Source organism: Dermacentor silvarum, chromosome 10 (genome assembly GCF_013339745.2).
Source record: "Dermacentor silvarum isolate Dsil-2018 chromosome 10, BIME_Dsil_1.4, whole genome shotgun sequence".
Classification (NCBI taxonomy): domain Eukaryota; kingdom Metazoa; phylum Arthropoda; class Arachnida; order Ixodida; family Ixodidae; genus Dermacentor; species Dermacentor silvarum.
In genome coordinates, this window is record NC_051163.1 from 51,501,041 (window position 1) to 51,516,642 (window position 15,602).

Below are 15,602 nucleotides of genomic sequence, written 5' to 3' on the forward strand. Positions count from 1 at the left end.
ATAAATTACAAAACTCATTAACTTCGAGTGATCATTAACTTATATCTGACAATTTCCGGCCTCCATGTTCATTGTACTAGGAACCCACGAACCAGCAAATTCATCAATCAATCTGTCAATCAATAAATGTATATTGTGCAGTCGATATTGCCAGCTCGTTTCTTATACTTCCTTTTCTCTGCCATACGTGCATAAAAATACCCGCTAAATAAAAAAGAAATACCCACAAAATGCTGTGAGAACCACAACACCTATGCTATAAAAACATTCGTCGGCCCTTCCACTCCGTGAAGATGGTTAACCAGCGAAGCTGAAACGTGCGGCCCCGGTGTTTATCACTGAGTTGATCCCGAGGGTTCGTTTTAAAGTATTTCGTAATTATGAGGTTACACACATCGATCGGCTGCGACGCAGAGAATGACGTCACTGACGGTAGGCCCGCAGTCCGCCGTTGTCGCTTGCGCTCGATGTCTCGAGTTTACTCGGCGGCGTGGTTAGCAGTATTCGCCCGCCATTGTCGCTTGCGATTCTTCGAAATTAAATTGCTTCAAAATTAAATCTGTTCGTTACGGTAAGACAATGAATGGCTCCTACCCCCTTAAGCAATTGCTCATACCCCCGTAAACGCGACCTCCCCATTACGATATGACAGAAGATGAACTTCTACGCTGGAATGATGAGTGGCAACGGAAATAGCTGTGGAAGAGGACGACGACGACGAACGCGGGAGCGCGTGCCGAGCACGAGCACTAGCACGAGCGCAACCCGAGGGGCACCAACGAGCGAGCTGCGGAAGAAGACGACGACGCTCGTGCCGATGATGATGGTGATAGTTTTCTGTGGACAGGCGACGGACAGACGCATTTTCGTTTCGCCTAGCCATATAAAGCCTTCGCTTTAAAATATGCAAGACGCTAAACCGGTCATTATTAAGCTGTACTTCGACAACTAACGCGGAACTCACTCTTTCAGGCGCGCCAAGTCTTCCGTGCATTCCAGGTATCTGTTGTCGGACCCTTCGGAAAATGCAATTTCGTTTTCTTCCGCTCCGGTGCCTTGGAGCGCAACGAACGCTAATCCAGTAATAATAAAAACGGCTTCCGTGGGACTCTCACATGCATTTTACAACACAATGACGTGGTTCGTCTTTGTTCCGTTTTCTTTATAATTTCCTAGAGCTTGCATTTCAAGCATCCGTCTGCTCCTTAAGGTTCCGCTTTTATTGGCGCTTCTCTGTCGAAACACGCTTTTATCGTCAAGTCTTGCTCTCTTTTGCAAATATGTGCACTTGCTTGCGAACTGGTTTGGTTCATAGTTAATCATTGTTTAGGAACGTAAACATTCTTTTTAGTGGTATTACTGTTTTTTTTTTTTTTCCACGGTGATGATCTGTAACGAAAAGGTCCGGAGCTGGAGGAAAACCTTGCCAGAGGCGTAACCTGTTGTTTATCGTCGAAAAATGACTTCACCGTTATCAGTTGAACACGTCGGATTTCAACACGTCATGTTCACTGAACTCTTGAATTTAACTCTAGGGGTCTTTTCTTCTTTATCATTGGGGGGATTTGCCGCAAGGCATATGGGGATAAAAAGTTGAAAGCTTTTATCCGACTCTGCGAGTTATACTTCGCGATGATAGTATTTCCTTCGCCTGCAATTTGGTTGACTTATGCAACCTTTAAGCCTTCTTTTATTTCATGCATTTGATGAAAACCCAAGACTGGTTTGTTGTCTCGAGCTTGCTCTCTCTCTCTCTTTCTTTCTTTCTTTTTTTTTTGTGCTTGCGCAGGATTTTGTTGTTTATGCATTGCGCCATATATTCTATCATGTATGAGTTTCACTCGCAATATTCGTGTTTTTTTTTTTTTACTGTCTTCAATATTGTGCATAAAATTGAGTACCTACCCTTGCCCCGCTTGCCAAAAGATTGCTTGACAGTATTAGACCTGTGATGTCCGAGCAAACATTCGATTCAAGGAAAATAAAGACAACATGTGTATTTTTATAACTGCCCTTGAAAACTACGTTCGTACAAAAAGAACTACATTTTATTAGGCCTACAATATTAGTTTTAACAATAATGATTATTTGGTTTGTACAACTAGTCAAAACTGAAAATTTGCCCCAGCTTATACAAAAACGTATCATATTTTAAATGTTAAATTCCCGTGCATTCGTCAGAATTTTCAGGCGCCAAGCTCAGCGTAGCGTAGATGATACGTTGGACATTACCAGAGCTAAATACATTCTTTTTCAATACCAAACTGCCCACCCTTATAGATGTGACATAATGGATGCTCACTATTTCGAAGATGTGTCTATTTAGAATAAGCACGCTGAGCGTTGCACTTTTCTATACGACAATAATTATAGCCATGCGATTTACTCATACACGTGCTCATTTGAATGTTCCTATAGATGACGTACGTAAGGAGTAATACATTGTTTCGCAAGAAAAGTTGTTACTCAGACTTGGGAAGGGAGGAGCGTAGTATACCGAACACGATCCACAGCGAATGTAAATGACAATTCGGTATTTTCTGCCTTTCGCGTAACTCGTCATCGGCGTGGACAACAAACACGACAGGAGGCGAAGAGTCAAGGAATTCACTTTATTAGCTTTATTTTGCTTCTCGATTTATATTTCTTCCCCTCAATGACAACCCTTCTAGGAGGAAAAAAAAAACACGTTGCACGACACGCCACCCTCCGCACAAATAGATTTGTACAAATCTTCGTGAAAAGTCTTAAATACGGTGCACCGAACACTTCCAAGACATAGTGCTCATATATACATCTGGTCTGTACACGACAACGCTACAATAGGGGAAGAAAACAACACGCAGGGTGTGCCACAACTTAGGCCTTCTCTGGAAAAGCTTTCGTTCAACATGAGCTGTATCATCGAAATTGGCTCTTTAGTTATGAATGCACGAGGAACAACGATTTGCCCGTGTACGCTTCGTATGCTTCTGAAGTACAAGACACTAGAAGCCGCAATGCTGTCCGTTTTGATATGAAACGATTATATCATGTAGCGACGCGCTTGTATTTGATGACTCGCCGTATGGGTAATGTTCTTGTTATGAAGCAAATCAATCGCAGTCATGGGTCATGAATCATTGTATGCGAATTTCTCAACAAAGCACGGTCTATGTCCAAAGTACCGATTTCAGTTGACGGTTTGCATTTTTATTTTCTTCATGCCCTTATGAACCTTCATTCTCATTTGTTCTGGCAAGGATGTTAATCTGACTATGACTTCCGGTATTCTCATAGAACTGATATTTATTCGAACTATGCTATTACGGTTCCAGACATTTCGGTGCTCGTAAAAAGAGTCGAAACGAATTCGCACCAGAACGAAGCTGTTGATAGCCAAAGTGTCAACACTGAAGCCTACTGTTGTGGCGGAGAGACATACTCTAAAAGCTTCTCGAAAGCGAGCAGCAAATGTACAGTGACAAAACTGTTCATAAATAACGTAGTGCACATTCAAAAATATGGGGACTAGGCTGCATGCGGGAAGCGTATAACACTAAACCACGCTCGCACGCTTCGCAGGAAACGCACGACGTTTTTACACAGGTGGGAAGAACGTGGATTTCGGTAGTTTTCGTTGTTGTCGCTGCAAAAACGAAGCCGCCCAGACGTACTTGCGAAGTACATAAACGCGATAAAGTTAAGACTTGCGTACGAAGCAACTTCTCGGCTTTTCTGTCCCACTTGGACAGCGCAGGTGCACCAAGCAAACGCATGCTGCATGTCATAAAATATTGTCAGACAAAAAGTACAGATATACCAGGAGATGCTGGCAGCCTCTCTTAAACTTTGTGTTTCAATCGCTTGGTGGAAGCACAGTTATTGTCAGCATTGTGATTCAAGTTATCTGTGTCTCACAGGAAAAACAAACCGTTGATGAACAACGAAAAATTCAGCGCAGGTCAAACGTTGTGAAGGGGGTAAGTATATGGGTAAGTCTGAGGGTAAGTCTGTGTAAGGGCAAGTATCTTGGTCAAAAAATTGGCTCCAGACAGAGGCGTTTCGTTGTGACTCTTATGTCTAGCTTAGATTAAAGAGAACATGCCTACATAAAGGTAATCTCCGCCTTAAGTTGATAGTTTGAACTACGAAGCTAAATAAATGCAGTCATGATTAGACAGATGTTGCATTAATGGTGTAACAAAACATGCGTCTCTTACTTTCAACACTAATGTTAGAGGTTTCTTCAGAAGTGCCTGTTTCTGACTGACCAAGCGCACAATATGAGCTTCAGAAGAATGATGTCTTCGAAATACGATATTGTGTCTTTACGATTAGCAGGCCTACACATCACAGCAGCCGTGAAGAAGTTCTACAAGCAGAAATTGCTCCCGACAGTAGCGCTCACATTGGCTTCACGAATTCTGTCGCAGATGAACAATAACTCACATGCTCTATGACATTCTGAAGCAATAACGCAATACTGAAATGCTGGCCTCTAGTGCAGAGCTATATCTGTGGATTGAAAGTAATGTTCACTGCCTGGTCACACATTTCTGTTAATCGCACATCAAAGGTCCTTGCACAGTTAAAGCGGCTAGAGGGTTGAAATCCAGCTGTTGGCCACACTTCCATCGAGCGAACAATCTGTGTACACACCTATACCGTCGTGACGTCTACAAGTCCTCAAATCAGAGAACATCACGTGCCGATGAACCGTCTTGGCGGCCAGAAGGCCAAATGCCTGTTCGCAGGACAGTTCTATCGATGCGAACACCACGTGCTCAAACCGACACCATCATCATAGTCAGAAGGCCCAAAACGGCTGTCCTCAGAAAAGTTTCATCAAGCGATCACCTTCCATCAAGCAAACATCGCGTGCCCATCCCTACACAGTCGTGACGGCTAGAAGTCCAAAGGCCTTGTCCCCGACGACAACCAGGGCCTCTGGCGAAGGTGACACCTCGCGCTTCTTTCGAGACGCTGCGCTCGTCGTGGATTTCTTGGTGCCCGATCCCTCGTGGGCCTCCTTGAGGATGGCCATCTTGAGCTTGAGCATCATCTCCTTTTTCTTGCGGTCACGAGCCTTCTCGAGGTGCCTCTTCCTTTCCTCCTTGGTCCAATACTTGCCGGTCTTCAGCTCCGAGTGGTTGTCGTCGTCAGTGGTCAGCCCGCTTCGCTCCTCGAGGATCTTCTGCTCGCGTTCCTTCAGCAGCTTTGTCCTGGCCGGCCGCCGGGTGATGTATCGCGTCCCGTCGGCCCTCCTCTTCACCTTCCACTGAGACTTGAGGTCCGTTTCCTCACCGCCAGGTTCGCCGGCGGCGGAGACCAGTTGCTCCTTCTTCGTCGAAACCGTCGTCGTCGTGGTGGCGACGGACGTCGACTTGGTCGCGTGGACTCGACCGTTGCGTTTCGCCAGGGCTTCGCGGAAGAGGTGCTGCTGCAGCCACATGGTGTGCTGCAGGTTCTGCGGGTTCGTGTACATGGTGGGGTAGAGCGAGGCGTAGTCGGGCACCGACGAGCCGCGCCTGACGCACGCCGGCTCGCTGACCGTCTTGGGTAGCCGTCGCGGTGACGTGGCGAAGTCCAGGTGACACCGACAGGACTCGCAGCTCGTCAAGCTCTGCAGGTCGGAATCTCGCATCTGCAGTACAAAAAAAAAAAGTGACGGCTTTTTTTCATTCGGCAAAGCGCTTTTGCTGGCAACACGAATGGCTGCGCATTTGCCGAAATGGCTCTTTTCTCTTGGTACACCATAGTTCTGATTATTAACAAACTAAAACATGCTATGATCTCATTATTAGCTACAATGCGACGAAGCGACAAAGGGCAACACAGATATGAACATGCAGAGCGCCTGACTCTCAACTACATTTATTTCTGCACGTCCAACCGCTTCACCCGGCTTTCATTTTTTATGTTATGGTCTATTTTCGTTCCCTATATTATTTCCTAGTGTTACGCTGAATACCTGCATCGAGAGATTCGGGACACATATCGCTTATCAATTTATAGGCTATGAAACGACGATAGTGCGCACCCATGTGTGGTTGAGCGACGATCAAAGCGAAAAGGATAGGATGATATTACCTTATGCCGCTCCATTTCGCAAAATGTCGTTAAATAATACGTCGTGCCCTGTTTGTACACTATGCTATACATTATGATTAAAAACATTTTTCCCGATTTATGCAGTCGACAACACAGCAGCAAGCGTGCGTCAGCGTTTACGTCCACACTATACCTGCGTTGACTTGTCCTCCGTGGGCCCCGTCCCGTGTCCCGAGGACCCTACGGCCGTGCCAGTCCTCGTCATGTGAGGCACGAAAGGATGCGTGGGCGTGGACACCGTGGCTCCCGCTAGCGATAGCAAGGAGCCGGATCTTCCGCCGAGCTCTAGGGTGGGCGGCGAAGCGGACGACGATCCACCCGTGTGGTAGGCACTGGACCCGCTATCGGCCGCGTCCCACTTCTGGGGTGACGTGGGTAGACCCGAGGAGCCCTGGTGTAGCCACTGCTCGACCGATACGGCCTTCTTGTCCAGAATGACCCTCTGGAACTCGTTGGCCAGAACGCTCATCTCGAGGTCATTGTCCGGCAGCGGCGTACCCACCTGAGTGGAAGCGAGGAGGTTTACTCTAACAACAAACGGAGTATTATAATCTAATTTCTGCGCGAATAAATGGTGCACCAATACAATATTGGCGATTTTTTACAGTGAAGCTGTCCATGGCTAGAATCCTGGGATGTTTTTCGCGTCCGTCGACACAAAACTATCATCATCAATGGCTCATACCCCCTGAAGCACTCACACCCCCGTAAGGCAAGAGGCTACAAGCACTCAGCAAAGTGAAGCGAACAATCCATACATTCTTTGGAATGACGCATACAACATACAGAACAACATGTTGAAATCTATCATCATCAATGGCTCATACCCCCTTAAGCAAGCAAAAATGCAAGTGGCTCATACCACCGTAAGGCAGAGGCTACAAGCACTCAGCAAAGGGAAGCGAACCGTGCACACATTCTTTCCAATCACCCATGCAGCATACAGAACAGCATACGTTTCAATAAAGAACAAGCTGAAAACCAGCATCCGAACCACACATTTGATTATTTACTCCCATTCCTACCATTACTCTAAAACAGCACTACTACTATTTGTCTAAAGCTATAAAGCATTGCATACCCCACTCAGCAGTTGTAGTGGTGGTTTTCAACAGCTTCGCTGGACACCCACTATCGCAAGTTCGGGATGGCGAGTTCTTTTGGAGCGCTATGGTAACGTACGTTATTTGGCGAGTTTAACCTTCGTAATGTTTACGAACGCTAAGAAATAGCGTTGTCCAACACGGCGGCATCCATGGCTCCCGCCATCCGTGAACGAGACGCATCAGCATAGCAACAACAGGATGGTTGCTAATGGATTGCCTTGGCTTAGATACGTTTGGCACAAGGCACCAGCCGGCACTCCGTCTTTAACGTCCTTCTTAGGTTTGGCTTCCCACACGTTAAACTAAATGACCCGTGATAGTGCTAGGAGGCTTGACCTCCCGGTCCCAACATGGGACTAGCCAGGCAGGTGGCAACCCCCTGTGCATAGAATAAAGTTTTTTCCATCAACCCACCATCTTGAAGGGACGCGCACCGTTACGTACCGCAAATGTGCTTGCGTTTAACGTACATAAGGCGACAAACGCTGTTCTTAGGCTGTCTAATGTTGAAGTCTAAACAACCGAAAGCAACCGCTAGTTTCGTTTTCTAATTCCGCGCCGCCCTCGCAGCGGACGGCTGCTTAATTAAACAAAATATAAACGATAAAATTGTGTAAACTAAAATACGTAATTTGCGCTTCACTTCGCAGTGCTTTTTATCACCAAGACAATACTAAAATGAGACAGCTTTAATCGCGTGAAAGAAACGAAAGCGCTTTCTCTTTCCCTCGCCTGAGACGGCGACGACTGACGGCTGCTCAGCTCAGCCGGATTCAGCGCTAATGCTTTTTGTGGGTCTTGTTGAGTGTTGTGCGCATGATAATTGGCTTTGGCGACAATTTCTTCTTCCACTGGAAGACCCACCATTGCAGACTTCGGAACCATCCGCATTTGCGGGGTGTCAAGAAACGACTGAGGCAGATGAGCTCGGGTCACAACAACTGTGCGGCTCTGTGGTGTAGGCCAGGTTCTTTCGATTCCCCAGAGACGACAAGTAATCAATATTCTGTTCTGCAGGTGTTTGATTTCCGTTACGCAAGCATTTTCGTGTTGTCGCGGAAACCATAAACGAAATGAAGTAGCTTTCTGCCTCTATTTGGTGAAATTTTAGTTTAACGTGCAGTAGGATCGATGAGTTCGCGTTAATTTTATTCGTGCTTACCGTTGTAATAATAATTGTTAGCCACCTACGCTGACGTTCTAGATTGAAAGAAGCAGGTTTATAGTCAAACGAGGTGATGCTCGCGCTGATTAATTGATGTATCTCAAGGTACACAGTGAGCTTGCAACGATTCTCTATAGTCACAAATTAAAGCAGGTGCTACCAACCTTGCATTTATGTTTTGTTTTTGTTTGTTTTTTCATTTCTGAAATTTGTTTCTTCACAGATGAGAGAAAAAAAGCATTTGTACTGGTTTCTAACGAAGGCCAGCCATCCCTCCAGTCTATTTACGCTGAACGCGACTCAAACCCTGGCACCTGTGTGAAATGTCTCATTCAAGATTGGCTACGGAGCTAGATTGCTCCAGCACCCCAGAAAGAGCGGGTGTACCGCAGGTACCACCTCTGCTGTCAACGTTTCACAGACGGGAATTATATCTAGCCACTCAGAAACAAACTTTTTTGGCCAGCAGTGCCGTCTGCGAGGGTCAGGGATCACTTCCTTACAGCCATAGGCAAGTTCAATAGAATTTGCTTTAGGACCAAGCGCAATATCTGTTTATTTACTTTTGTTTAAATGCGTGTGGACGTGAGTGTGTGTGGGTGAATTGCATTTTTTCTTGCAGTTTTCTTTTTGCTACCTTTTGTCCATAAATGCACCGAGCGTGCCCGTATCATTTCTATAGCAATAAAGGAATACTTGCAACTCTGCTTTGTGGGCCTAATTTGAAAGCAGAGTGTTGATGGCTCTGTCCTAACAGAGAAACTGGTGAACAAATCTTGTATTAGTGACTCCTTTTTGTGGGAGTAAGTGGGCGCCCCACATTTGAATTGTAAAGGGTGCAGCGTAAGCATGAGGCGGAGGAGGAGGGTATGGCGAAAGTGTGAGAAGAAAAGCGTAGTGCCGCGCAAGACCGGCGACGACCGCTACGAGATGCCGCCAGAGTAGCGCACCGTCGTCTGTTGACCGATGGCATGCGGCGAGCGCATCCAACGATACTATATAAGGAAACAAAGTGCTGCATGATAGGACGTCTGTCTGCGGCGGCTGCTGTGAATCGCGCCCACGCGTCACCCACGCGCTGCCTCTCGCGATCTCCCGAATAGTGAGGCAGTCGCGTCACACTTCGCTCTATATACAACGTGGCGCACGAGACAGCTTGTCCGCGCCAGGCAAATATATCGCGAAATGAAAACGCGCATAGAGTTGCGATCAAATTTCGCATTAGGCAGCATCTCAATCGTCGGTGAATTTTTGCGATCCAGTTTGCCATGTACCTGTGTTTCGGTTTCCGACAGCTCTTCTTGAAAGCTTGTCTGCTGTGGAGCATCAGCCTTGTTGGGCGTGGCAGTGACATCTTTCTCGTTTCCCTCTTCATCCTCATCTTCTTCCTAGAGTTTTAAAGGTGTACGAGAGAGAAATATTGTATTCCATCCGTTTCTAAATTATAACAAAATTGTAGATTGCAGCCATTTCTATTTCCATTATGCCTTCGATGACTCATTACATGCGCTTACCACATCAATCTCTAATGTAGCTGTATATTACATAATCGCCCCTTAGGTTATAGTCGTTACCTGCACGTTTTGTTTCATTTTATATTAAAAAAACACTGCTTTATCGGCTGTCACTGGTTAAAGTAAGTGACGTGAAAGCGAAATAGAGCCAAGAAAATGTGAATGTAGGCTTCATATACTAGGAATTTATGAATTACGGACTCGACCAACAGAGCAACTCAGGTATTGTGAAGTTGCACTCGCAAGCAAACTTGTAGTAAAATAGGGCGCATATGACAACTTTTCAGTAATGATTCATGATTTGGTTGAATGGTTTACATCTGCAGGAAAATATATCCGTGCCATGTTGCACAAAAATAACTATTAGCTTACGACAGTAAGTTAGCCAAAATGTACATTAAGAGAACGCAATGTGCTTTGACAGGGAGCGTTCAGAAACATTGCAATAGGGCACTCATTATTAGTAATCGCCATGATACAAGTGTTGAACACAAACCTTCTAGAAGTCTTAAATACAGATACATGGTACAGTGCCGTTCATAGAAATATAGATGCGGGCGAATATCAAATTTCCGAACATGAATCGAATACGAAATGTAGGTATCGAATTGAATATCGAATAGTCGAACGCAGAAGAATATATTTAGAAGAGGAATTCTTTTTTCTCTATAATTTGGCGCCGCGCTTGTACGGACTAGTAAAAAAAAAGACAGCCAACTATAACACCAATAACAATGATATCACGACATTAACGATGTTTTCAGCACAACTGATTTTCAATGAAAGGACTCCACGAAAAGACTTTCAACCACTTTAGAGCCCGGTTGCTAACACGATTTTTAATAATGAATGGCTGCTGTATGAGCAGATTTCCCAAAAACATGAAGTGTATGGTTGTTCAAAGAAGTAAGGAGCTGTGGGAAAAGCTGCTGAAGGAATTCTGTGCTGTAGACACATGTGAGATGACCCGTTCTAACGGAGACGTCACTGGTCGTAGCCATAAAAGATAAAAGTGCTTCATACGTAGACTGCAAGAAACAATAAATTACTGAGTGTACAAGCGAAAATCACAGGCCGTCATATAGACTTCCTCTGCGAAACGAAAACAAAGCTTGCATCACCAATTTTTGTTTTCGCATTGCGTCGAAAGCTTTTATCGTTGTTTCAATTTTGATAATTCGCGATACATCGCTTAGCCGACGTAGCACAGAAACCCGACATGAACAATCGTTTGTTGCGAAATATTTGGTTAGTTTCGCTATTCGGAAATACCGAATTTTTGAAAACGTATACCAATAGGGTGTGTGCAATATTTCCTTCGTATTCAAAACTTCGATTATTCGCCCACCCCACGAGAAATAGTGTATCGCGTCAAGTGCTCCTAGGCATGCTACTTACGAAACTTGAGTGGTGAACAAAAGTACTAAAAAAAATTAAATTCGAAAGGCCGATCTGATTGCCCTTACAAATCAATGAAAAATGTTCGGTACACTACATGAATTCAAGCAAACGAAGAAACAAATCACAAAACATTCAGCACAGAAAGTAAAAAAAAAATATGCAGAAAATAAGTTCACAAACCAGAACAGAACTGTAACGGCGTCGAGGAAGAGAAAAGTTGGAGTGCTCTTCGCTACACGACTCTTCCTGCGTGAATGAACCACAACAGAACGATGAAACATAAAACTCTGTAACTGAGACGGGAACTAACAAAAGAAACTAAATAAAACGAGATATCAGGGACAGCATACAGTTAATTCGGCAAGAAGAGAAAACCGATAGGCACATGCGACTTCTTTTTTGTGCGTCATAACAATAAGCCACAAAGCGAGAAATTTGATACTCACTGAGACATGTGTCCTTGCTACGAGCAGCGTAAAGTCAGGCCTCTGCTCGGAGAACAACGCTATAGCTTGATCCCGACCTAGCACGTCGGTCCCGTTAACCTGTAAAGATTAAGCCGAAAGAGTAATTTAAGTCGCTCCACCCACACACACAAAAAATATTTTATAGGTAAAGTTATTTGCTGCCAAACACCGGTATTGTTTAGCAAAACGCGTGAAGTAGTTTTACAACATGTGTCCGCTAACGCAAGAGCGTGAACGAGAGTTTTGATCCAGATGCACAGTTCAAGAAGGCAGAGGCGTAATAATATGTAGCAAATCAGTGGGTATTTCTCCAAACGGTATACCTTATTAACATCAGCCAGGAACCATTTTATAAGGGCGACTGGTAACTGGTGCTCCAACGTTACCCACATGCTCTGGAAATATGGAGCGCAACAGTGGCACTCCCTTCCAAAACCAGATTGAGCGTCCCCCCCCCCCCCCCCCCCCCTTGACCAACAGTATCTGGCCGCCTACATCAAATTGACATTTATGCGAGCAACCAGGAAGCTTCTTGACTGAGGGTCTTGAACATTACTAAAACAGTGATTATTCAATACCATCCTGGTATCTCTATCTTTCTGTGTCTCTAAAACAACTTCCTTCTTTTGTTCTGGCCGACGGATTTGCTATTTAGCCACCATCGCTAGGATGGAATTTCAGGAATTTTCGCGCTGACACACACGGTTCCGTTTCTCTGGCTACAGGGAACGCGTTTTTTACTGCGGCAACTTTACAGCCAGTATTACCTAGTTACAGTTGTACAAACATATGTCAGCACTTTGCAAATAGTGCTGTTTAATGGGCTAGTTGAATGAGAAATTCTCAATTCATTTTGCCAGCGCTAAACAAACGGGACACAGAGGGGAGACGTAGACACCACGAACGCTGGATTCTGCCCGAATTTTTCTTATTGAAAAAAAAAATGTTCCCGCCAGTCTCCTCGTGAGCACTAATTATAAAAGGAGTACTTGGCCAGTATTTTACTCACTTGGAGTATTTGGTCACCCTTCCTGTAGTCTTCCGTCTTTCGCAGCAACACTTCTTGGATCAATCTTAAAAAAGAACGACATACAAAGATCAGTGCACAGGAACGAAGTAATTGCTCTTCTTATCATCTCAATCAATATTGCCTCCGCTTCCGAACTTGCTCTTGATCTTTGTTTGGGGTGTACTTTTCTGGAAAAGGTTCATTTTTCTGCGGAACCAATCAGTCACAAGAGCTTCGCATACTGACAGACCGGTAAATGCTATTCCTTATTAAGTACCTGTGCCATATATCCGATGAGTTTGTGCAAAATTGACTCTCTTCCTTCTCTCTGTATATCCCCTCGCATCTTACTCCCGAAAAAGGCACCAAACCGATGTTCGTCTGGTTGAGATCCATTCTTTCTCACTTCCAAGACCCCCCTCCCCCCCCCCCTTTTTTTTGCCAGTTAATGCAATGACTGTTGTCATACCCACGAATAATTTAAGCTCATCAGCTTGATCACGTGGCTAAACAACAGCCGCGCCCCATGGATCGCTATTTCAGAAGCCTATTGCCAGTTTTTCATGCCTTCAATCTCTTAATTCGTATAATATTTTTCACTGTTCTTGTCTTGTCCTATGTGGCCAGTTGTGTTTTATTACACGCGTAATGATTTTCCATTGATTTGTGAGCCACTAAGCTGTGAGATGACTGTCGGTGGCATTCTTCCACTCTTTGCTTTTTGTTGTAGCTTGAATTTCTCCTCTCGATTATCATTACATTATATCGAATTCGGTTCACGTCTGCCATTTTTTTTTCATTTTAGGCATAAGCACGTCTGCCTTTCTATGGAGCTTCTTGCATTCGATGGCATTGAGCTCCGCTTCCCTTAGCAAAACAAGGACATAAAGTTGTTTCAGTCAAGCTTCTCCAAACAGTTCTTGGCCACTAAGACTGAAATGTTAGCGCTGGTAAATATAACACATTTGAGAAGTTTAGGGTTCAGTTTTCACCATGTGATACATCGTTCTTACACAGCAAAATCCTCGTTATAACGAAGCTGAAGGCCACGCCAGAATTGCTTCGTTATATCCTTTTCTCCGTTATATGCTTTATTGCATGCACTTCGCCGTGAACTTCAATAGCGAATTGCAGGAGAATACTTTGTTAATACAGTATTTCGTTATATACTGTTTCGTAATAACGAGCTTTGGCTCTATTTAACTTACTCCTTAGTTATACCATGAGAAGATTGCGGAAATCTGAAGAGCTCGAATTTTAGTTAGTCACAACCACACGAAAAAAAAAAGCCACAGAATGCAGAGGGAAACTTAATTGTTACGCTTGACTTAAATGTAGTAATAATTAGGCGAATTAGACGAAGTAGACGAAAACATACCTTGCCGCAGGTTGGAGCCAAACCTACACCTTCCGCATTGCGTGTGCGGTGTTTTACCAATACGTCTTGTCTAAAACATGGCGTCTATGACGTGTTTCTGCTCTCGAATTGCTTCCAGCGGGAATAGTAAGCAAAAGCACAGCCTCCGAGATGGGTTCTTGTTATCCAGACAGAGCTGTCACTGGAGCGTGCATTTGGACACCACCAGTTAGGCTACCATGGTGGCCGTCACCACATCCACGTTCTTGTATACTTGGGTACGCGTGCAAGGTTATCCCTGGCACTCTACGCCAGCGCCACTCACCGCCAAGGTGGCAGATGTGCGACACCCTTTCATCAAAAACGCAATAGGTGGTGTCCAAAACACGACGACTATGACGTGTTTCCGGCTCCCAATATCGTCTCTGCCGCATTCAACCAGCAAAAGCATGCCCTTTAAGATTCGTATTTTAAATTCAGAGGGCGCTACCCTACGAGACGTCGATTCGGATACCACCTATAAGGGCGAGTCGGTAGGTTAACATCGTGGAAACCAAACTTCGCTGAAAAGTCTATTGGCCTTCACTCGTTTCCCGCTGTTTGATTTCTACGATGAAGATGTCATTCCTAACCGCAGTCATCACGTGGCAGGCAGATGGGACGCATAAAGCTGGCCAATAAGCCCTCTTATACTAACTTATGGCGTCGAGACTTCCACATTTCAGACCGACACTTAACACCAATTCATACGTCCCCCCCCCCCCCCCCCCAAGGGTTGCGATATATACATAAAAATGTAATCACTTTAATTTGGCTAAACATAGTGGGACCCCATACTCACCTCGCCCACGTAAATTTCCGTCTCTTGTTCATCCGGGTCACCGTAACAGAGGGTGAGTCCAAGCTTCTCGTTTCCATTCCTTATTAGCGTGACCTCCTGAAACAAAGCAGTCAGAACAACCGCTGCATTAGAACCGAGCAAGCAGGCGCCTTAGCTGTTCTGCTTTATTCGTCAAACTGGTTAAGTACAGTACATGCTGGTTTTCAGTCGCTGCCCTTCCTTAACCCTAACATCACTCGTATGGTTTCACCAAGCCGCTGAGGTACCGATGAAATAAAAAAAATCACCAGCCCTTCCTCTATCCAGAAAATGGGAGTAAGCGAAGCTTGTGGCAAGACGACGCCGTCGCAGGCGCTCCCCTTCATTTGCCCTAAAAACAGGGCGGGCGGCTCTTCACTGACGTTTGGGCCTCAACATCGCGCTCCTGCAACTCGGGCTCCTCGGCTCTTCGCTGACGTTTCACCTGGACTTTGGAATTCTCACGCTAGAGTCGTAACGTCGATGACGAGCTCTTTCCTGAGCGAGTTTGCGGCGCCGTTGATCAAACGCAGCCTTCTCCTCAGCAGAACGCACCAGCCTGCTCCTCGACGGAACGTCCATCCGGTCGGCGAAACTGATCTGAGGCGAGGGAAGCCCGGCGGAGCCAACC

General features: G+C 45.2%; 1 protein-coding gene across 1 annotated transcript in view; it reads right to left on the bottom strand.

The window, feature by feature from the left end:
• Positions 1-2,598: 2,598 nt before the first annotated feature.
• The window catches only part of LOC119431529 (PDZ domain-containing RING finger protein 4-like), a 205,908-nt gene continuing 192,904 nt past the window's right edge, over positions 2,599-15,602 (bottom strand). The window contains 8 exon segments of the mRNA XM_049657122.1: positions 2,599-5,626; positions 6,227-6,595; positions 9,639-9,752; positions 11,460-11,525; positions 11,726-11,824; positions 12,756-12,776; positions 12,778-12,819; positions 14,954-15,049. Coding sequence (XP_049513079.1) covers positions 4,871-5,626; positions 6,227-6,595; positions 9,639-9,752; positions 11,460-11,525; positions 11,726-11,824; positions 12,756-12,776; positions 12,778-12,819; positions 14,954-15,049 — 1,563 coding nt within the window. The 3' untranslated portion in view covers positions 2,599-4,870.